Source organism: Mus caroli, chromosome 2, assembly GCF_900094665.2.
Source record: "Mus caroli chromosome 2, CAROLI_EIJ_v1.1, whole genome shotgun sequence".
Taxonomy (NCBI): Eukaryota; Metazoa; Chordata; class Mammalia; order Rodentia; family Muridae; genus Mus; species Mus caroli.
The window spans coordinates 152,879,069-152,903,552 of record NC_034571.1 but is presented as its reverse complement, the minus strand read 5'-3'; the positions used below and the strand labels follow the sequence as shown (position 1 = coordinate 152,903,552).

General features: G+C 43.0%; 1 protein-coding gene and 1 pseudogene across 6 annotated transcripts in view; one reads left to right on the top strand and one right to left on the bottom strand.

Moving 5' to 3' along the window:
- Chd6 (chromodomain helicase DNA binding protein 6) overlaps window positions 1-24,484 on the top strand; it is a 158,719-nt gene that overhangs the window by 103,331 nt on the left and 30,904 nt on the right. For all 6 annotated transcript variants that reach the window (XM_029474373.1, XM_029474377.1, XM_029474375.1 and 3 more), the window contains 8 exons: window positions 12,441-12,605; window positions 14,346-14,525; window positions 16,443-16,553; window positions 19,695-19,897; window positions 20,449-20,648; window positions 21,109-21,268; window positions 21,605-21,694; window positions 22,668-22,771. In XM_029474373.1, the coding sequence (XP_029330233.1) occupies window positions 12,441-12,605; window positions 14,346-14,525; window positions 16,443-16,553; window positions 19,695-19,897; window positions 20,449-20,648; window positions 21,109-21,268; window positions 21,605-21,694; window positions 22,668-22,771 (1,213 nt within the window). The remainder of the gene's footprint in view (window positions 1-12,440; window positions 12,606-14,345; window positions 14,526-16,442; window positions 16,554-19,694; window positions 19,898-20,448; window positions 20,649-21,108; window positions 21,269-21,604; window positions 21,695-22,667; window positions 22,772-24,484) is intronic.
- On the bottom strand, window positions 7,790-7,914 carry LOC115030508 (annotated as a pseudogene).

Genomic DNA, 24,484 nt, shown 5'->3' with positions numbered 1-24,484 from the left:
GGCAAGCATCAGAAAAACAGCAGAGCATCAAAACATTAGCTTTAAAACGTCTAAAGGCACTTAAATACTAAAGCTTGACTTCTAGCTAGAATTAGGCTCACTGACTGTACATGTGTACATTCTCCTGTCTTGGCTAAGCATGCCACGTGGCAGCCCTCAAGAGAGTGGAAGGTGCCCTGATAAGCCTGCTAGTCACAGAGAACTGTATTCAGAGACAAGAGGGAGGGACTCCATGGCACAGAGGCTCCATGGGGGAAGGGCTCCAGCACTTGAGCAGCAGCAAGCAGTGCCAAGGTTCCCTTTAACACTAAAGCTTAGGAGATGGCAGTGGTGGAAACGACAGTGTAAGAGGGAAGTGCAGTAATGAAAACTTGGTTTCTTAGGAATCAAGTCTTGCTGAAGGTAGAGAAGAACCTCTTAGGAGTAACAGGGTATCGAGCTCTCTCTCACAGAGCACCCTTCTTGTTGCTGCTCCATAACAACCATTGAGTTCCCCGGGCTTAAGGAGAGCTCAGGTGAACAGTCGTGGACTGCACAGTGTAAGGGCCTTCCTGTGTCTTAATGTTCCCTGAAGGCAGAATGAGAAACCATAGAAGCAGATGTCTTTTGGCTGGAGGCACAGCATAAGCTAATGCAGCTGCCCTGTGTCTATGGGAGTTTGAAAGGGAGAAAATGAGACCATACTGAGGAGACAGCCCCTTCTGTGGCCATAGAAGAGCTCTAGGAGCCTTGCAGGGAAGGTGGGGAGCTGGTTCCTCCTCCTCCTTACTAGAAAGTGACAGTGCCTTGCCTCATGATGTCCAAGGTTGGAAAACTGGTCAGGAAATTCAGCAGTGAAATCAAAGTGGTTGAATTATGGAAACACGAGTTGTTTTTTAACTTGTGATTGTGCCCTGGCCAGCCTCAAACTCAGAATCCTCCTGCCTCTGCCACCTGAGGTGTGGGCTACAATACTTGACTGCTTTGAGTTTTGTTTTTTTGTTGTTGTTGTTTTGTTCGGTTGTTTTTGTACCATTCATCTCATTTTTACACAGTTGTAAAAGGTGTAGTAGAAAGTCTTTCTGACTTGTACCCTTTTGCTTGTACTAAAATCATTAGAATGTGTAGCTGTTTTTTTTTTTTTTTTTTTTTTGGATTTTTTTTTTATTTACATTTCAGATGTTATCCCCTTTCCTAGTTTCTCCTCTTCAAATCCTCTATCTCATGGCCCCTTCCCCTGCTTCTATGAGGGTGCTCCCCCACCCATCCACCCATTGCTGCCTCACCTCCCTAGCATTCCCCTATACTGGGGCATCAAGCCTTCACAGAACCAAGGGCCTCTCCTTCCCTTGATGCCTGATAAGACTATCCTCTGCTACATATGCGGCTGGAGCCATGAGTCCCTCCATGTGTAGTCTTTGGTTGGTGATTTAGTCCCTGGGAGCTCTGGGCGCATCTGGGTGGTTAATGTTGTTCTTCCTATGGGGTTGCAAACCCCTTCAGCTCCTTCAGTCCTTCCCTCACTCCTCCATTGGGGTCGCTGGTCTCAGCCACGTGGTTGGTTGCGAGCATCTGCATCTGCATTAGGAAGGTTGAGAATCACTGTATCTTAGCAACCATACGATTTACTTTAATCACTTTGTTTTTAAATTTTATTTATTTATTTATTTATCAGGGTGAGGAATGTACATTACAGCAGAAATGTGGAGGTCAGAGGACACTTGTGGGAGTTGGTTCTCTCCTGTGGGACCCTAAAGGCTATCAGACATGATGACAGATGCCTTTACCCACTGAGCCATCTTGCTAGCCCATTGATCACTGCCTTTATTTACCAGAATTATCCAACAAATTTCCCAGAATCAAAGATTTGCTATCACATAATATTTGGAAGGAACAAAACTTTTAAAATTCAGTTATCTGTTAGTAAAAAACTGAATAAACTATAGTATATACTTACTTTTATAAAAAGAATGGGGATATCTCTGTGAACTGCTATGGAATCTACATTGGTGAATGAAAATAAAGAGAGAGGGGGCTGGAGACATGGCTCAGTGGTTAAGAGCACTGACTGCTCTTCCAGACAGAGTTCCTGAGTTCAAATCCCAGCAATCACATAGTGGCTCACAACCATCTGTAATGAAATCTGATGCCCTCTTCTGGTGTGTCTGAAAACAGCTACAGTGTACTTAGATATAATAATAAATAAATCTTTAAAAAAAAGAGAGAACAGAAAGAGAAAATACATGTGTATATTCTAGCATTCGTTCATTTGGGGAGTGAGACTATCTCACTGTTAATTCTGGCTAGCCTTGAATTCAGTATGTAGACAGGCTGGTCTTAAATACTAGCATTCATTTTTAATGGGCTGTTTATATTTATGCCTGTCTCTCCCTCTCTCTGACCAAGGTAAGATAAAACCAAACCAAAACAAAGCAAAACAGTTTGCGTGTGTTTTAAATGCTTTTCTGTAGAGGGGGCTAGGAAACTGTACACGATGGAAGTGGCCTTAGAGCACACTTTAAATATTTCATATCACTATTGTATAGATTCATTTTTTTACCTTTTTAAAAGAGTCAAAATGCTTATTTTCCGTTTCCTTCCACCTTACTTTCTGTGGTATTCATATCTTACATGACCATAGTAGAATGGGTTGTTAGCACCAGGGGATGAACACAGACAGATACAGCATTATTCATGGATTCATATGTGGCCCATGAATGGGAACTCCTGGTTCAGTATCGCATTCCATCAGAAGTCACGCCCCCTCAGCATCCTGCAGGGTGTGACAGTGCCTTGGTCTTTCCTTACTTCAGTGACCATGACACTTTAAAAGGTACTGACAGCTTTTTAGATTGTCCCTTGATTTGTTGGTTTGTATTTGCCCGGTTTTTTTCTTAGACATAAAGTTACTCATTGCAGGCAAGGATTCCATAGAAATCATAGTGTCCTACTCAGTGCTTCCTGTTGGAGCTCACGGTGTCACTCACTGTCCAGTGACCTGGGATGAGATTTTAAACTTGACTAGGTTGCTGTCTCCCAAGTCTCTCAATTTTAAAATAGTTTTTACTTTTTAAAATTAGGTATCTTACGAGTAGATATTTTGGGATCTTACAAATACAGTTTCTCATACTATCCCCATTGCTGTTAACACCCACCAACAGATTTCCCTCTGTCAGTATTACCTGTATTCATCATTTCTTCTATATTTCGAATGGGAATAATAATTGTTTATGTCCCATTTATTTAGTTAGCGCACCATAGATATTTATGTTTTGTATTTTGTTAGTGATTGTTTTATGTTGGGGTCTTGCCACAGTAAATAGCCACAGTAAATAGCTAGGACTACAGGAATGTGTTGGTACAGCTGTCTATTTTATTTTATAATCAGGATCCTCACTGTCCTAATGGTCTTCATATCACACTAATGCCATCTAAGTACTTTTTCACTTTTTTGGATAAAATATTCAGAACAAGGTAACATATTTTTGGACAAGGTCTTGGAATTGGCTATTTCTCCACAGGTCTCTATTCTTTTTATTTGAGGAAAGTGTTTAGTGGTCAAGATCTGAAGCCAAATATGCCATTCACCTCTAATCTTGGCAGTTGGAAGGTAAGAATAGAAAATCAGGGGTTAAAGGTTGGCCTTGATCCACATATCAGGATTGACACCAGCCATGAGACCTGTCTCAAGTAAGTAAATAAACAAAAACAGAAAACTAGATCTGTCTGCTAGGTATGCCCATTGCTTCACCCTCTGGGCAGATGAAACTGGGAAATAGATGCATATGTGGAGCATAAGCATTCATGCTATACAGTTTATACTGCAGACACTTGCCCAGAGGGAGGACTCTGATGCCAGCATATAACATTCTTTTCCAAAGATTCTTAGTTTAATTCTTTTCTTCCATGTTAGGCTGTTTGGTTGTTTTTTTGTTACAAAGTCTCATATATCCCAGACAGGCTTCAAATTCCCTGTGTAGCAAAGATTGGCTTTGAACTCATAATGCCCCTGTTTCTGCATCCCAAGAGCTGTTCTTATAGATACGTGGTGCCACACTCAGCCAGAAAGTTAACTCCTTTTTCTTTCTTTTTTTTTTTTTTTTCCAAGAAAAGTTTCTCGGTGTAATCCCTGATGTCCTGGAACTCACTCTGTAGACCAGGCTGGCCTGGAACTCCACCTGCCTCTGCCTCCAAATGCTGGGATTAAAGGCGAGCGCCACCACTGCCCGGTGGAAAGTCAATTCTTAAAATTCAAAAACAAGTGAACAGTTGGGTCTCTCCAGCATAGATTCCAGCAAGCAAATTATAAATACAAATCAATAGTGCATTTTTTTTGTTTGTGTTTGTTGTAGTTTTATTTTTCAATTCTGATAGACTTTTATCTAGATTTCATCAACTAGGTTTGTATTTTCCTATTTACTTTATCATATTTGCCCCTTTTTTCAGTCTTTTTCTCTGAGTATGTGCATAGACATACATTTAAATTGAGAATAAATTAGGGGCCGTAGACTAATACCTTCTTTTTTCACTTTTTATTGGTTCTTTGTGAAATTCACATCATGCACATCAGTCCTGCACGTCTCCCCGGCCCCTCGTCTCTGCCCGCTGCCCTTACATCCTCACCCCAACAGAGAAAACAAATCTTACTGTGGAAACTGTAGAGTGTCAAGTGTATCCCACAGTATACCCTTTTGTACACACTTCTATGCTTGCAAATGTCCATTATAAAACCTTGTTGGTCAGGTACAAGACCTCTGGCTTCTGCTAGTCTATCAATACAGGAACCTCACTGGGATTTCTCTCAGATATTCTTTTGTTGTCCTGTGTCATGGAGGTCCTATAGTTTGTGGGTTTTTTTCCAAATAGAAATCATCTAATCAGTTTAATATGATAAGAGCTTAATACCATATATAAATCATATATAATCCATATATATGTAAACATATATGTGGTAAATGATTAATATCATATATATATTTTTTTTTCCATGGCTTGCTTATTTTATTAGATATTTTCTTTGGTTGTTTGGTTGTTTTTCCGAGACAGGGTTTCTCTGTATAGCCCTGGCTGCCCTGGAACGCACTCTGTAGACCAGGCTGGCCTCGAACTCAGAAATCCACCTGCCTCTGCCTCCCTAGTGCTGGGATTAAAGGTGTGTGCCACCGCGCCTGGCTAGATATTTTCTTTATTTACATTTTAAATGTTATCCCCTTTCCTTGTTTCCCCTCCGAAAACCCCCATCCCATCCCCCACCCCCTGCTAACCCACCCACTCCACTCCCGATTCCCTGTCCTGGCATTCCCCTACACTGGGGCATCAAGCCTTCAGGACCAAGGGCCTCTCCTCTCACTGATGTCCCACAAGGCTACTTATGTCCTACTCTGCTACTTAAGCGGCTGGAGTCATGGGTCACTCCATGTGTACTATTTGGTTGATGGTTTAGTCCCTAGGAGCTCTAGGGGTACTGGTTGGTTCATATTACTGTTTCTCCTATGGGGCTGCAAACTCCTTCAGCTCCTTGGGTCCTTTCTCTAGCTCCTTCACTGGGGACTCTATGCTCACTTCCAATGAATGGCTGTGAGCATCCACTTCTGTATTTGTCAGGCACTGCCAGAGCCTCTCAGGAGATAGCATAGCAGGCTCCTGTCAGGAAGCACTTGTTGGCATCCACAATAGTGTCTGGGTTTGGTAACTGTATATGGGATGGATCCCCAGATGGGACAGTCACTGGATGGCCTTTCCTTCAGTTTCTGTTCCAAACTTTGTATCTCCTCCCATGGATATTTTGATCCCCTTCTAAGAAAGACCAAAGTATCCACACTTTGGTCTTCATCCTTCTTGAGCTTCATGTGGTCTGTGAATTGTATCTTGAGTATTCCGAACTTCTGGACTAATATCCACTCATCAGTGAATGCATACCATGTGTGTTCTTTGTGACTGGGTTACCTCACTCAGAATGATATTTTCTAGTTCCATCCATTTACCTACGAATTTCATGAAGTCATTGTTTTTAATAGCTGAGTAGTACTTCATTGTATAAGTGTACCACATTTTCTGTTTCTATTCATCTCGGTTCTTTCCAGCTTCTGGCTATTATAAATATATCTGCTATGAACATATGGACCATGTGTCCTTATTACATGTTGGAGCATATTCTGGGTATATGCTCAGGAATGGTATAGCTGGGTCCTCAGGTAGATATGTCTGATTTTCTGAAGAACTGCCAAACTGATTTACAGAGTGGTTGTACTAGCTTGTATTCCCACCAGCAATGGAGGAGCGTTCCAAGCTCAAGTCCAGTCGGATCAAGGACATAAAACCAGATACTCTGAAACTAATAGTAAAGACAGTGGGGAAGAGCCTCCAGCACATGGGCACAGGAGAAAATTTCCTGAACAAAACACCAATAGCTTGTGCCCTAAGATCAAGAATTGACAAATGGAACCTCATAAAATTGCAAAGCTTCTGTAAGGCAAAGGACACTGTCAATAGGACAAAACAGCAACCAACAGATTGGGGAAAGATCTTTACCAACCCTACATCTGATAGAGGGCTAATATCCAATATATACAAAGAACTCAAGAACCAAATAACCCTATTAAAAATGGGGTACGAGGCCGGGCGTGGTGGCGCACGCCTTTAATCCCAGCACTCGGGAGGCAGAGGCAGGTGGATTTCTGAGTTCGAGGCCAGCCTGGTCTANAAAGTGAGTTCCAGGACAGCCAGGGCTATACAGAGAAACCCTGTCTCGAAAAACCAAAAAAAAAAAAAAAAAATGGGGTACAGAGTTAAACAAAGAATTATCAACTGAGGAATACCGAATGGTTGAGAAGCACCTAAAGAAATGTTCAACATCCTTAGTCACCAGGGAAATGCAAATCAAAACATTCCACCTAACACCAGTCAGAATGGCTAAGAGCAAAAACTCAGGTGACAGCAGATGCTGGCGAGGATACAGAGGTCCTGTACTTTTGGATCTGTAGAACCACTCCCGAAATATGCAGGGCCCACTCTTCTCAAGTACTGTAGCTGGCTAGTGGCAGGGTCAGCTCTCCTGCATTCATACTCCCAGGCAGGACCAGCTCTCCCATGGTGCCAGGTTAAGGGTGGGGCCAGTTCTGCACAACCCTCAGACATCCACTTGATCCCTGGTGGTAGCCTCGACCAGGGACATCTGCCTGGCCTTTGGTGGTAACAGACCCTGTTGCTGCAGAGCCACCAACCCAGATGTGCCCTTCTATCCCCATGCCAGCACAGGCCAGGACCCCACCATGGTCCTACATGCACCAACTACTCACATCTGGCTGTTCCTCACTACCCCCAGTCTCCAGCTCTGTCTCGTTCATTGTGCCCACATCCTTCTGTTTCTCTTTTTCTTCCATCTCTCCACCACATATGTGCTCCTCTTAGTGGTACCTCTTAATGTCTGGGGTTGTCTCAGGAGTGGCCTCAGGAGTACTGTGCCCCAGTTGTGCATTATGGTACTGGACAGGGATCATCTGGACAGGGGTAATCTTGGGTATGGTCTGACCCACAGAGCTTATGCAGTGCTAGACTGGTGGTCATCTCAGGCAAGCTCCTTGTCTGGGCCTCATGGCATCTGTCTGGTGGTCTTCTTAGGCTCACTCATTGCCTGGCCAACCTGAGTGGCTCCTTGGAAGAGTCCCCTGTCTCAGTTCACTCCAGCAGGGGGGTCCCATGGTCCCAGGCAGAGTTCTTCTAGTCTCGGCTTACTCCCTGTCCTGGGTTAGAGTTAGGGTTAGGTCCAGGCCTGCCTAGCACCAGACTTCTCAGGTCACTTTTTTCAGAGAATGTTAGGCTACAAATTATTCCGATGTTGTCAGGACAGAGTGTAGACATGGCCTCTCTCATCCCTGGCACCAACTGATGCACATGTGACACAGCAGCCACACCTGCAACACTTGTAGGGGCAGTAGACCCTTTACTTTCTAAACACTTGGGTCTCTATTCCGTATGTACAAAGACCTACTCCTGTATAACCATAGTGTAGTTCTTAGAAGCAGGAAATAAGAGCATTATTCCTTAATCCTCTGGTCAGTACTGACCTGTAGGCTGCTTCTAATGCCTACTGTCTGCTTGCTCTAGAGTGAGTTTAGACTTGGTCCTACTGAACTGATAGTATCCTCCTCAGATATCAGAACCACGAAACATGGTCTTCACTTGTCTGGTCAGGTGCACTTCGACCACATTGTTTCCCTACTCCTTTGAGATTTTAAGTAGTCTTTGAGAAGTACTCTGGGACTGTGCTGGTTTCTTGCCGAAGTCTCACTTGTGGTTTTAGTTTCTGTTAGTTATCTTTACTTGAACCAGGTGTCAAGTGATGCTTACAAAGTGCTAATATTCAGCCGGGCAGTGGTGGCGCACGCCTTTAATCCAGCACTCGGGAGGCAGAGGCAGGCGGATTTCTAAGTTCGAGGCCAGCCTGGTCTAGAGAGTGAGTTCCAGGACAACCAGGGCTACACAGAGAAACCCTGTACCCTGTCGGGGGGGGGAGGGGGGGGAAGTGCTGATATTCTGACAGTGTGGTTTGACACATGCTTGTTAGTTGACATACTGCTCCAGAGGTTTTTCCTTTTTCTCTGATTATGTCAGTACGCATTCATGCCTCTTTAGTTCAGTGGATTACAGTTCATTAGTGGGTTGTTTTTTTGTTTTTTGTTTTTTTATGTCCAGATGGTGTTACAATTGCTGTGTTTGTGTGTGTGAGTGTGAGTGAGTGTGATATATGATGATACTATTCTTGCATACTTAGCATGTATTTACTGATGACTACATTACCAGCCCTTTTTAATTCTTATTTTGAGTCAGGATCTTACTAAGTTGCCTAGATTTGGCCTTGAACTTACAGTAGCTAGAATCACAGCTATGTGTGGCTGTGCCTGACTCAAATGTTATTTTCTTTACATGATGCACAGTGGTGTGTTTCAGATTTATGTCATGTGTCTGTATGTGAGAGAGAGAGAGACAGAGACAGAGAGAGATAGAGACAGAGACATAGAGAGACTGTAAGAGTATAACTTCAGCTCTACATATTAGCCACTTCTCTAATACGATTTGTCCGTGTGGAATTGTATTTGGAAGCCAAGATCTAAGAGTTGGTAGGTATGTTGACTGCAACCAGGATGGCACTGCTTCTAGGTTTTCAAAGTATAAATAGCTAGAGTATACAGTTAGAAAAACAAAAAATATATATCTGTGTATGTATGTATTATCCATTAATCTGTATAGGTTTAGAAGTGCATATGTAAATACAAACAGTTGCATTCGTGTTTTTTTTCTTTAACTATGCATACATATTTGGAGGTGCATACACACTGGTCACCACTAATAACTTGATTCCTTCTATCCTTTCTAATACTATACAGTTTATTCTCAACTTCATCTCTTTCTTATTCATTACTTTCTTCTCTAAGAAGTGACAGGAGTAACTGTCATCCCAAAATATTTACTTACTTGCTCAGTCATTTCAGAAGTGCCAGCAGCCTTACTGCATATAGGAAACCTACTTCCAAGCACATCCCCAAATGTAGTCTGTGCATACCTAGAAGGATGCATAGCCCTGAGTGATTAGAGGACACAAAAAGGCGAGGATCTCAGGTGGTAAAGTGCTTACTGTGCAAGCATGAAGACCTGAGTCAGTCACCCAGGTTCCACAGTAATAGGCCAGGCTCTTTATAATCTCAGTCCCTGCAGGAGGATCCCTACACCTTGATGGCCAGGTAGTCAGTCTAGCCAAATTGGCTGGCTTGTATTCCCTGAGAACATTTCTCAAGACCTACAGTAAAATGAGACACTCTGGCCTCTACATGTATTTGTGCCTGCATGCATACACACACATACACCAATGAAAAAAATTCTCATTAAAAGTACTTATAGGCTGGCCCTGGTAGGACAGGCCTTTAATCCCAGCACTCACTCAGGAGACAAAGGCAGAATGATCTCTATGAGTTCAAGGTCAGCCTGGTCTACAAAGTGAGTTCTAGGACAGCCAGGGCTCTGTTAAATAGAGAAATCCTGTCTGAAAAAAAAACAAACCAAAACAAAACAAAAAAAGCTTACATTGTTTTCAGTCGTTAGTGCTTTCTGTGGGCTGCTATAGTATTGTTTTCCTGAGACTGTAATTGACAGACAGCCATGCATATTAGTCAGGGTTCATTAAAGGAACAGAATGAATAGAGTCATGTTTAAAAAAAAAAAAAAGTGGTGACAGCGGAAAGACTGAGATCTGGTAGTTGAGTGCCGTCCCACTGGGCCCTGGTGTTGGGGAAGGTTCCTGGACAGCTGCTGGTTCTCAGAAGTTGAATTTGATACTGGCATGGTTGCAGGGGAGATGAACTTGCCAGCAAGAGTAAGCAAACGCTCTCTTCATGTCCTCTGTGAGCTGCCATATGAAAGTGTAGCCCAGATTTAGGGTGGGTCTTCTACCTCACATGATCCTGTTAAGAAAACATCATGCAAGCATGCTTAGTATTATTTAGGTGATTCTAGATGTAATTAGGTTGACAAGCAAGATAAGCTATTACAACATGAAATTGGTCTCCGCTTGGCAGGCTTCTGTTTTCATGCCATTTGAGCACTGAGAAAGGATTCTAGTGTCATTTTCGGCCATAGAGATAGGGGAAGGATCTGAGTCTAACCAGGGTGATTACCTGATGGGCAGACTTAAGACTCTGTACTTATCACCTCCCCAACTCCAGTCATTCAGACTCATTCATGTTCAGTGGACTGGTAGCTTCCTTTAAACAGCCTGGCATTTGAGCCATGGTTTTACTGCTTTGCTTACTTTATTCTGGGTGCTGGGATTGCAATAAGACCGTGGGACAGAAACAGGGATCTGAGGCTGTCGCTTTCGTCTGCCACTGTCTTCACTCACCTGAGAAAAAGGACATTCTCACTGCTCAGGTTCACTTCAGTCAGAGCAAGAAAGCACTCAAGTCTGCAAGGGGACCTGCGAGCTTCACATAGATGGCATGGCCGGCCCTCATGATCAGTGTCAGAGACACCGTTCTCTGCTTGCTTTCTGGGGGTGGACATTTCTTGTTGAAGAAAAAACAACAAGAATCCTTTTTAAATAAATGAATCTAGGTTTATACAGGACAGACAGAAAGAACTGTGGAATATGTTATAAGCAAGGTAACCGTTGAAGACAATTGGTCTGTGATATAATATACAGATACAAACACACAGCTATTTGTGGTTTTTTGACGTATGTGTACACACATGCACCCCTGACCATTGAATCATACTGGTACCTCTACTGGTAACTCCACAGAGTCATTTTGTAGAGTCTCTCCCCATAGTCTTCTAGACCATGCCGAAAGAGCTTAGGGATCTATCTGAGGAGTCTCCTGTAGACCATATTTAAACAGCAATAACAATAACGACTAGATACAGTAAAATATAAAAGCCGCATTATGGCTTCACTGTGTTCCTTAAAGAAATAATAATAAAAGCCAATCAAATGTTTAACTTTTCTTTAATAATATATCCTAATAATGGTATATTAGGCCAACCAAAATATTAATGAAGACAATCGTAACCCGTAATAAAGAAACACTTGTATACAGTGGTCTTCTATTTAATAACAGACAGACAGACAAACATGCTTGTTGATGGAATTTAAAAGCCCATCTGTGTTGTACCAATCCAAAAATCAGATCTTAATCTAATAAAGTTGCAAGCTATAACTCCAGTTTAGAGGAAATAAAGGGGGCAAAAACACCCACTCAGGGACACACACAGCACAAGTACTGTAAGCAAGGTGGGAAAACAGGACCAGCACATTGATTAACAGCTGCGCGGGAAGGTTGGAAGATTGGCTAATAGTGAGGAGTATTCTGTTTGGGGAGGCACATAGCTTAGAGGTAGAACACTTGCCTTTAATGTGTAAGACCTTGTTTAATCTTAAGTGCCGCAGGCAGAAAAGAACAGAATTGATTTTAAGTACAGAATTGGTGTGTGGGATGTTTTACCTTTAGAGGTCCTTATTAAAATACATAAGGATTAGAAGCATTCTGCTTAGGATTTGCTGCGTCACCGTTATGGAGAGTGGCAGGAAGGAAGGAAGACTGTCCACAAAGGTTACTATACTTTTCGCAGGTTTTGTCAGTGTTTGAAATTTAAAAATAGAAGAGAAGCAGTGTGCCTGCCTCTGAGGCATTCACAGAGGTTGAGCAGCATCCTGAGGTGAGCCTCACCACCCAAGATGCTTGCACAAAGACCATGAGCCAGGCGGAGAGGATGGCTGTGTCCTTCCCATTGCTTTGCCTCGCTACCCAGTAGTCTGAACCTGTTGGCAAAAAAGGAGTAACTCTCACTATGACAAGACATCAGCTGTAAAAGTTGACCACTTACCCCACAGTGGCTTCTGTCATTGTATCTGTGTGAAATGTGAGTGTATATATATATGGTGACAAAGTATGTGTGACCCTTCTTCCCAGGCTCAGGCCCGATGTCATCGTATAGGCCAGAGCAAAGCCGTGAAGGTATATCGCCTAATCACTCGAAACTCCTATGAGCGGGAAATGTTTGACAAGGCCAGCCTGAAGCTGGGCCTGGACAAGGCTATTCTTCAGGACATCAACAGAAAGGGCAGCACCAATGGAGTGAGTACATTGACCTGCCCAGAGCACCAAGGAGCATGTGCCTTTGATTGCAGCACCAGACAGATGGCTCTCTGAGTCAGACTGGTTTGGGATAGACTGTCTCAAAAGTAAACCAAGAAGGAGTACTTGTCAGGGTTTTCCTTCTGAAAGCTGTTTCTGGGTTCCCTTTCATCATTTTGACTCAGTCCTCCATAGCATAGTTAGATAATCCCCATAACAGAATACTATCTAGAGGCAGTCCCTGCATTTTCCAAATGGATAAAGTGGGAGCCAGGGTGTGCTAGGGCTGCTCAATATACAATAACATTTAAATAAAGTTTAACCACACCCATCAGAACTGGTAAGGTTAACATTTTTTGTAGTATGAATGTGTGTATGTATATGCATATATGCCAAAGGCCTAACATTTTTATAATGGATTTGTTACCTTACCTCATCTCACACCCCAGACTTTGAGCTGCTTTTTTCTTATTAAGATTTACTTATTTTTGTTTTATGTGTATGAGTGCTTACCTGCATGTATGCATGTGTACCATGTATGTGCCTTGGTAGCTGCAGATTCCAGGAAAGGGTGTCCCATCCCCTGGAACTGGAATTACAAATAGTTGTTATCTGTCGTGTAGGTGCTGGAGCCATGCCTCTATAAGAGCAGCAAGTGCTCTTAACCACCGAGCCATCTCTCCAGCTTGACCTTGACCTTGGTGATGTGAGGGAGTCAGTGTTGTCTGTCCCTATGGCCCTGACAGTGTACAGCATTTCAAAGGTGTTCATTGCATGATGATCAGTGAATAATAAACAAACAAATTAGCTTGAAGTATGGCAGTTAACCTCTTTGTCCAGCTGGGCATAGTAACACATGCTTATCCTCCCAGCACATAGGAAGTGGAAGCAGGACAGCTAGGCGATCAAGGCAAGCCTCTGCTACGCAGTGAATTTTCAAGGCCCACCTGGGTATATTAAGACCCAGTCTCAAGACAATGACAACAGATATTTTAGGTCTGGATTGGAGATGGTTAAGAAGTACTGCTAAAATTCTTAATTTGTTGTCAAGAACAGAACAGCATATCAAAGTTCTTCATCATTGGGCTTAGAGCATCAGAAATAGAGCTAAGATCTTAGTGCAGATGTTCTGTATCCTTGGCTATGCATGTGTTGCTAAACATCATACTCCACATTGCCCATCCTGGGAGCCATGGAATTCCCTCTTGTGATTGAAATAAAAAGAACCAGATTGTTAATTAGAACCAGGAAAGGATGTTTGAACTCCATTTCCTGTTTTCAACAAGTGGTTGAAAGATCACACTTGGCACAGGCTCCTTTTTTTAGTTAAGGGGTGACATCATTTCCACAATAAATGTACTTATTTAATAATGAATAAATCATTTTTTCTCAACTCGTGTGGTACATCTGGAAGCTTTAAAGGTATAAACTCAAACTAAAATATTAAAATAAGATGTCAAGTATATCCTCTCCAGTGATGCATAGTTTTAATAGCTTATGACATTTGATGATAACCAGTGTCCTGAAGAATGTTAGGCCTTTGGCTCGTGTGTTAGGCTTTGTTTCAGGGCTCCTTATAGAAAATTGCCTGCCTGGCTGCCCTACAAAGTAGCCAGGGCACCTTCATCTAGCTTGTCTTCCTGATGTGTGTACTTAGTAGAGCAGCTATGTCCTGAATCACGAGGGCCACATTTGAGGCTCTTTTTTCCTGTGCATTTTCCACTTTGGTGACCTGCTCAGGTACAGCAGCTCTCAAAAATGGAAGTGGAGGATTTGCTCCGGAAAGGTGCTTATGGAGCTTTAATGGACGAGGAAGACGAAGGCTCCAAGTTCTGTGAGGAAGATATAGACCAGATCCTGCAGAGAAGAACCCATACCATCACCATCCAGTCAGAAGGCAAGGGGTCCACTTTTGCCAAGGTAGGCGACCCTCCCCTCACCCCACACCATGTGGTCATTTGGGAAGGGAAGAGAGCACTGTTCTTTTAGCTCATTAATGCAGCTTCTGTTCCTCCAAGTACAGTCTCATGGTGATGTCGACACTTAGAGACACAGGCTGTAGTAAAGAGAAGCTAATAGCCACATCCTGGTAGAGAGGAGTCTGTACTTTTTTCTGTCTACTCTTTACAAGATCTGCTCCAGAACCCTTGAGTGGACATCTTCATGCCTTTATAAAGTTTTCTTTTAACACTGTCAGAGTAAACGTTGACTGCACATTCCATTCCTCAAATTCAAGCAGGTATTTTCATTTCACAGGAATGAGTTTTTCAAAAGATTCCCAGCCACTTGACTGAGGATCATCTTCCTCTGTTGTTCAGGTCACTGGGTTAGACCTCTGCAGATTTATCCACAGGTTGCCCTGGCTGCTGGCTCTGCTAATTCCCTTGGGAGCTTTTGAGGCCTATTATGATCAGTCTCATGTCAAGATTTGTTCTGGAGAGTATTTTGTGATAGTAGAGGAAATATAGGTAAATTGCATCTCATTCAACACCTCATACCAACCCAGTTCCATTCTTTTAACATGTGTGATATGCATGCAAGTTCAAAATATACATGTGCACACACATAACATTAGATGTCTATTTTGATTATTCTCCACTTTATTTATATTGAGGTAGGATCTCTTCCTAAATTTGGAACTCAATGATTCAAGATAATTAATCCTACCATCTTGCCCTGTGTCTTCCTCCTAAGTGGTGGGGTAGGTGGCTGCCACTCCTGCCAAACTTGATCATACAGGTACAGACTCCAGTCTCCACCCTTGCAGAGCACCCACTTTACCCACTGGGCCTCTACCCAGCCCAGTGCCTCCTTCGAGGTTTTTGTTGCTGTTTTTGTTGGTTGATTTGGGGTTTGGGGTTTTTTTTATATTTTATTTTTTCAGATATGGTCTTTGTGTAGTTCTCACTGGTTTAGAACTCATAGAGATTTACCTGCCTCTCTGCCGCTCAGGTTCTGGAATTAAAGTTGTATATTACTAGGCCTTGCCCTCCACCCCAATGCCATTTTTAAAGCAGATACTTAGTTAGTTACTATAAAACTGAAAGAAAACAAATCTTCTAAATTGAACCCTTTAGGACCTGGTAGTTGGAAATCTAAATCAGTTGGTAGAGTACCTGCCTGGCATGCACTAAGCCCTGCATTCAGTTTCTGACACCACATAAAACGGAGCTTAGTCTATCTGTAATCTGGGACCAGAGGTGGAGGAGATGGAAACAGGAGGATAAGAAGTTCAAGGTCATCATCCTTAGCTATATAATGAGCCCACAGCCAGCCTGAGGTGCATGGGACCCTGCCTTAAAGGGAGGGGCAGGGACAGAAAATAACCTTTTATACGCCATTTAAGTCAAGCATCACAGTGCATAACTCTTGTCCCAGTACTTGAGAGGCTAAGACTCACAGACTCTAGGCTAGCCTAGACTACATAGTAAGTTTAATTCCAGCACCCAGTATGCTGATAAAGCAAGAGTATCGCACATTTAAGGCCAGCCAGCTTAAGTGTACTTGGTTATACTTAGTATCAAAAACAAGCAAATAAATGCTATTTTTATATCACACTAGACATCAGGTAATGCATTACTATTGTCTAAAGGGGTTGTCTTTTTACTTTGAAGTTTTTAAGTCTCAAGAAAATGAGCCTGTAAATTGAGATTTTGATTTCCTTACTCAGTCTTTAAAATGAAGAAAAATGAATTGTTTTAAGATTTTCAAAGTACTGTTATGGTTTTTAGTTTTGACATGAATGGATTTTGTGTTTCTGGTGCATTTAAAATCAGGTTTGGTATTTGTTTTGTATTCTGTTCAAACTGAACTTGTTAACTTTTGTCTCTTTCACAGGCTAGTTTTGTGGCTTCAGGAAACAGAACAGATATTTCCTTGGATGACCCTAATTTTTGGCAGAAATGGGCTAAAATAGCTGAATTAGACACCGAAGCAAATAATGAAAAGGTACAGCATATTTTTCCACAAGAACACTTGGTTGAATTTGCATGGGCCATGCTTACATAGCTCAGGTCACTCACATAACTCCTGTTTACTCGGGAGTCTGGATTCTTAAATAAAAGCAGACATCCCTTGGTGGATGTTAACTGTTAGAATGTTACAGAGGCTAGTGGGATATGTAGTCTGCTGGGTACCCGAGAATTTAGATAAATACAGGTAGTGATGGAACTTGTCATTGGGTCAACACTTCTCTAAAAATACCCTCACCTCTTAGCAATCAAAAGGGAGAAAAAAAGGAAATACTTGCTAGCTTTGGCTTTTATGTTCTTTTTTTTTTAATAGTGTCTCAGGTTTTTTCCCATTTTTGTACACAGGAGAGACCATGGGTTCCAGAATAAAACTAGACTGTGCCTTTATGCAACCCTCTTGAGCATACCCAGACAAGTGGGGGAGGAGATATTGATGCCCCAACATCAGAGTCATGATCACATTGTGAATATGATTGGCACTGCTGCTTGGCTAGCTATGAGATACCTATAAAATGTTAGTTCTCCTTCCTCTCCCTGATTCCATTGCCTCACTTCAGGATGAATGACAGCCTTCCTTCCTGTTTTCTCAAGTGTAGGTTGAGCTATGTGGCCCACAGACCTGAAAGACAATTTCTTATAATCTAGCTAAGTCAGTGATCAAAACCCACATAACTATTCTGTTGTAGTTAGCATGACTATTGATGGTTCCTTAAGCCAGCTTCTTTTCTCCAAATAGAAATGTTGTTTCTCCTCCTTGAAGAGGATTCTGGGCTTCTATAACTGCCTGCTCGAAGTCCATCAGGGAGCCACTCTGTGAACAAGAGAGTTGGGTGGGTGGGTGGGTGGGTGGAGCTCTCCTACTCTGTAGGCAGCAAAAAGCAACCAGAGCACTCTACAGCAGGACACTGGGTCACTGAGGCACAGTGACACTAGAAATGGACTGCCTGGGCTGCATTGACAAATGTTAGAGTTTCATCTGGCCTTGGGAAGAAGTGTATAAAGAAGGGGTAAGGAGAAGAATAACTGGGGCTAGAGAAGAAGCGATTGGTATGCCCAGTGAAGCCACTGAAATAAGATTTCCTAAGCTAGGAATTTTGCCTTTTAGCACATCATTAGTAGATATAGCTAAAGGAGACAGATAAGGGATGCATCAGCATGTATTTTCTTCAAAAGGCGCTAAATAGATGGAACCCTCTCACCTGTCCTGTCTCCAAAGTTCAGACTGCTCTCTGCAAGCTGGGCGAAATGGCTGGGTTCCCCACTCCAGTCCTTCCTGGCAAGAGAAGGCTGCCATTTTGGGCACGTGGGGGTTTTGTTTGTTAGAATGATGGCAGAAACAACAAACGGTGGTAACAGGGCTGGGGACTGAGAAACAACAACTTGAGCAGATCCTTGAGAGTTCCTTCTGCTTGTCCTCTCTGTACTCAGGTTTGCTAACCCACCTAAGCTCCGGGAAGGGACTGTGCTACGAGCTTCCACCCAAATTCCCTTGAATCCACAGATACAAAGCACACACACACACAGTTGTTCAATTTTATCTTGCCTTAATGGCTCAATTGCTGGGCATTATTAAACTCCCGTGGCTTGTGTGCCCTCCCCAATACTCTTAGCTCAGCACCCTAAATCTGTCCTCTAGTCGCTCAGTTACCTTTAATCCCAGCTGAACACCCCCAACCACTTGCCTGTAGGAGTGGCCTGTAGCCACTCTGTCTGAGATCTCACATAGCTGGTCACCTTTCTTCCTCAGAAGCATGGTGAACTAACTCTAACTCAATCTCCATCCCCTCCCCTCCCCTCCCCTCCTCTCCTCACTTTTGTGTACTTGCCTGCAAAGACCTGGAAGTCCCACCTGTTCCTTCTGCCCAGTAATTGGCCCATGACTCCTTTACTGATAGATCAAGAACCAAATGGGGAACAGGACTTTAGCATCAGACCCATCCCTATACCTCACCTTTTCTGTTCAATAAAAGAAAGAAAGAAAAAAAAAAAAAACCTCTTCTCCCAGACATATATTGAACAAAACCATAACAATCATGTAAATGACACAGTATGATATACAAATGACATCTAGTCCATCATAGTTGCCATTAGATAAAGTATTCTACCACCATTCCTAACTTAAAGAATTATGATTCTATCTTTGGATTGTTTAGATTTTAGCCTGTAACACCGTCTGAAAACCATGTCTTATACCCTATAATCTCTCAGTGTTAAACAAATTGAGTTTGATTATGAGACTATAACTAGTCTTCAACGCTGTCAGAAATCTGAGGACAACGTAAACATTCCTAGGGTATACAGGAAGCACCAAACACAGCTTCTCAAAATTAAACAGATGTAGAGACAGCTGACTACCTGGACAGCCCCTAATTTCTTATAACGTTGGAACATCTGTGTTCAGCCTTCTGGCCCAGGATCATCTGACAGACCTTTGCAAAGCAGGATTGCGAAGGACTGTCTACCCTGTCTTAGCAGAGCTATCAATCGACTATTCCGCATAATGTGTCCTGTTCCCGGAAAGTATTTTGTCTGTAGATGAAATAGGCATCTTCTGTCCAGTGGCTATCTTCCCACAACTGGAGCAACTACATCAAGGCTCAATTTCTTTGAATCAAAAAGGGGGTGCTTTCAGGAGCAGACATGTCTGTCTCATTGTCAAATGATTAAATAACATAAAATGTAACGTTCTGTGAATTTATGATGTTTTTGAAGAACATATATATATACAATCTCTAAAATAGCCATTACCAGATACCACAACCCAGGGAATTTGGGCTGACAACTCTTCATAACTTCTTCCTGCTGAATAGGGGCAACGAAAAAATCTTTAAAGGGGTGGGGAGGGGTAGGAAAATTAGAAAATTTTGTTAGACTTAAGAAAGCTAGCCTTAGCATTTGTTAACCAGTCTCTGCATATTTGGAAAGTTCAGAGCTTGACTGACGCTCTGACAGGTTGGATGAGGCAAGGTGACCTGGAACCCGTGGCTTTCCCTGCCAGAGACTGACACGGGCTGATCCTTTCTCAGCTGTGCCCTGAGGAATGGCAGCAGGGTGCTTGTACACTGTGGTAGGAATAAAGACAAGAGAGCCTCCTCCCCACAGTCTCCTCCATTTCCAGGAGAGCTTAGTGATTGACCGGCCACGTGTGAGGAAGCAGACCAAGCACTACAACTCTTTTGAGGAGGATGAGCTTATGGAGTTCTCAGAGTTAGACAGTGACTCAGATGAAAGGCCCACAAGGTCCAGACGCCTCAGTGACAAAGCCCGACGCTACCTCCGCGCTGAGTGCTTCCGAGTGGAAAAGAACCTGCTCATCTTTGGGTAGGTACTGGCTCTGCTTAGTTCTGTTATCCCCACTATCTTTTTAAGTCCTTGGTGAAGATTTGTGCTGTGAACTTCTAGCTCCCTCTGGGTACAGGCTAATGACATCCCCTCACCACTTGATGCTGTAGTATGGACATACTGTGATCTGCTTAAACCCGTGTCACAGCAAATCTCTGATACTAGTTTGCTGCCTGGTACTGATTTTTTTCTCCCACCCAGGAATGTATTATAAGGAATCGGAACAACAAATGTTGTAGTTAAGGCATGGTTATACAGCGGTCACTCCAGCTGCACTTTCTTAATTTCATACTTATTCTCTGCCCCCAATATTACTTAACAGTCTAGCAGCCATATGCACCAGTTGTATATCACCTTAGTGACAAGTGGGGTGGTGTAGTCATAAAGTCCTCATAGGCCTTTCAAGACAAAGCTTTGGGAGTAGCTGATGCACCTGTTAGGGAATGAGGAGTATCTTGTCTCTGATTCCTACTGTATGGAGGATATGTCAGTGGCTCTTCCTCCAACACTTTCTGTATTCTCACCATCAGCTGGGGCCGGTGGAAGGACATCCTGACTCACGGGCGATTCAAGTGGCCCCTGAATGAGAAGGATATGGAGATGATTTGCAGGGCCCTGCTGGTGTACTGTGTCAAGCATTACAAAGGGGATGAAAAAATCAAAAGTTTTATTTGGGAACTAATCACACCTTCCAAAGATGGGCAAGTTCAGACCCTGCAGAACCACTCAGGTAAGAGGGGAGTAGCTCTGCCGAGGTCTCCCGCTGGGTCATGGGTGCCTGTGTTGTCTTGCCATTTCCCACATGTGCTCCTGCTCTGTTTCCTGAGTCCATCAGGAATTCCCTGACTGGGGACTCACTCCTCGAGCTCTGTGGCTCACCTTTTTTATTTCATCATTTTGTTCTTGTCACTTCTGGCATTCCTTTTCTTGTGTTGTACTTCTCTGTGCTTAGCCAAAGCTTCTTCACCTACTAGACCATAGAGACCCAAAAGGGGCAGGCTGGGTTATTCCTCCCTTGAGTTTCCCAGGGCACTCATTAAATCTTCCTGACCATCTTGGATATTGTGGACTTGAGGCAGTCTGTCCACCGGAGCCCACCATGCTGTTTTTGTACCCAGCCCAGATTTATTGCCCATGTTGAAACCCTTTTGGCTCATCCATATATTTGCCTTACTATCTCTCCATTTTAGGCTTGTCTGCCCCAGTCCCCAGAGGGAGGAAAGGAAAAAAGACAAAAAACCAGCTCTTGCTCCCAGAACTGAAGAATGCAGACTGGCTGGCCACCTGCAATCCTGAGGTGGTCTTACATGATGATGGATACAAGAAACACCTCAAACAGCACTGTAATAAGTGAGTTGGGCCCTCCTATTTCCCAGAGTTACCCCCACTCAAACAGTCTAGGTTTCTGGGGTACCCACAAAGAGATCCTTTCACACCCCCATACAAGAAAAAAAGAAAAAGGATTTGGGTGTGAACTGTGTCTGCATTCTCACATTCCCCCTGCCTCCTTTAGCAGTCTCCACTCCTACAATACATTCTGTACCCAGAGGCTTTTTATAACCCAACTTCCAAGAACCAGTCAGGACAGCCTCCCTCTGCTTCTGCTTGTTAATTTCCCTATCTTAATTTGGTGATGTGTTCTCAGTCTTAGGTGCCAGAGTATTGTATTAATGTGTTCTTTCATAGGGTGCTTTTGAGAGTCCGGATGCTGTACTACCTAAAAGCTGAAATACTGGGAGAAGCAGCTGATAAAGCATTTGAGGGAACTCCTGCCAGGTAAAACTTTAACCATATAGTTCTCAGAGTTAAATAATTTATGTAAATTGTCTGCTGATAGACTGGCCAGATCCAGCCTGTTGTTTCAGGAGACCCTTGTTTCCACCCTGCCGAAGGCAGCTACCCAGATAGTAAACAGATAAATAGAGAAGAAATAGATAGTAAACCTCTACTTCCTTCTCAGTCAGTCATGAGTCCTGTTTAGGCTTAATGTATAAATAACACTCATCTCAAAAAGGTCATTTCTCCTATGGCACTGTACAATAAATCAGTAGGTTTCTGAAAAGCTGGGGCCAGGGAACACTAACTTCATACAGGGAGTTGGGCTTGACAGGGAACAGCCAGGCTTCTGTCAGTCACTACAGAGAAACCATCTATCCAAGTAGATGTTTTTCCACCCAAGCCCCAAAACCTTGAGAGAAAACTCAGATGAAGAAAGGCAGTGAACTAAGATCCATGTGTTCCTCAGAACATGGACCAGCCCCTAGTGGGGCTGGTGGTAGCAGGCTTGCCAATCTTGGCATATGTCCCTGAGCACTGTGTTTATACAGTGCTATGTATGCATGATTAGCTTTGACCTAACAGACAACTTAGTTTTTGAAAGGCCCTCTTTATAACAGATTTTACCAGTGTAAACTCTGGGGCAAGATAATTTAGATAATATTATTGTACGGATTCAGTCATGTCTTAGTTCAGTAACTTCGTGGAAATGTTGCCCTTCTATGACTAGTGTATCAGAGACTGGCTCTGGTTCTTAACTGAAGATACATATCACAACTACTTTAATGCACAGAACTACACTGCACAGAGTCACCTGAGGGTAGGCTCTCCTGGAGTCTCAAGTGGAGTCCTTGTTTTAGAGTTTCCTGAGCTGCTACCTTATCCGTTGTCTCTATGGTTACTTAAGCATGCAGCCAGGAATGGTTTCACACCAGGGTTCAATAGCTCAGAGACCACACTCTCCTTCCCACAGAGAGCTGGATGTGCTTCTGCCTGACATTGACTATGTGGAGATCCCAGTGGATTGGTGGGATGCTGAAGCTGATAAGTCCCTTCTCATTGGCGTGTTCAAGCACGGTATGTTTTTAAGAAATTAATCCTTCCAGATCAGTTACCCAGAAAGCTTATTCTTTTCTTAATATCTACAGGAGTTGTTTATGTGTGTATCTTATAAGAAATATAGAATTTAGCATAATATGTGATATAAGATACAGATACAATCTTGTTTCCTTTTTTTATTAATCATTTTTATTTGTTTACATTTCAAATGATACCTGGTTACCCCTCCACAAACCCCCCCATCCCATCCCTGTCAAGCATTATAGACTAGGCTATATATATTCCTGCAAACGCCCAACAATTCCATTGTGTGTTTGCAACTGTTCTGAAAACCAAATCGTACAGTTGCCCATTTGGGAGTCTTGACCAGATGGATGTGTGACTCATAGGAGTTCCATAATATATTACTAATAAACTTCAAAAGGGCAGCTGTGGTCACAAAGAATGAGCGTGATATTTTATCCTCCTCTCTTGCCTATTTGTACTTACGTTGGAACTGGATCCGTCTTGTTCATTGGAAATGGGGTTGTCAGATATGCACACATGTGTGCATCCAGAGGCAGATGTTGGGTACCTTCTCTGTCACTCTATACCTATTGTCTTGAGACAGTTTCTGTCACTAGACCAGGAGCTCATCATTTTACATCTGGGCTAGAAGATCAGTAAGCCCCAAGGACCTTCCTGTCTCCCCAACCCAGCACTAAGATTATAGGCACACACAGCCATGCTTTCTTTTGTTATATGAATGTCAGAGATCTGAGTTCATATCTCCATGCTCTCACAGTAGGCACTCTTTCCAACCATATTAGTTCCTTTTCTGTTGCTTCAGTAAAATAACCTGGCAAAACCAGCTTAGGAAAAAGGCTTACAGTTTCTGGGGAGTACAGCCCATTGTGATAGGTAGGTCATGACATCAGGAGTGTATGGTAGGACTGGAAGGTTGGTTTGACGATAGATTTAGTCTTTAACTTGAACAGGCCTTGTCTTACAAGATTACATTATATTCTGTACTGCCTTCAGGAGACCCGACACCTTCTCACCCCCAACCCTACCCAGCACACAAAAAAGATTTTGTTAGATTCAGTAAAATACCAGACTTCCTCCTGCTTTAAAGTACAATGCGGGTCGCGGGGGAGAGCTATGGAAGTGGCTAATCTGGAAAGTGCCTGACACATAAGCACAAGGACCTAAATTTGTATCCCCAGCACCTACATAAAAGCTGGGCATGGTGGCATGCACCTGAAGCTTTGACACTGGGACCTGAGGAAAGAACAGAGAGAGAGATGACCTGAGCTCACTGGTGAGCCACCTAGGCAGTCAGTGAGACCCTGTCTCAGAAATTAAGGAGAGCAATAGAAGCCACATGCAAACACATGAAGCATTTTTTCATTGTTTCACTGTCTTTAAAGTTCATCTTCTGGGTCAAAAGTATTCCTTTTGTTTACTTTAAATGTTATGAGGACCAATTCCAAAGCCCTGGCAAATGTGTATTGGAATTTTGTGATACTGGGTTTATAATACCGGGCCAAGTCTAGTAACCCAGCAAACCGTCACCATGGTCCAGTTCACAGTTCAGCACTTCCATCATTTTGTTCAGCTTCCTGTTCTAACTCGTGAGATAGAGCTGGACTATACGAAAATAAGCCCATTGGGGACATAACAGTTGTCAGAGTTCTGGGACAGGAGGAAGAGACTGTAAACATAGCTCACTTGCTTCCCTGTGCTCTACAG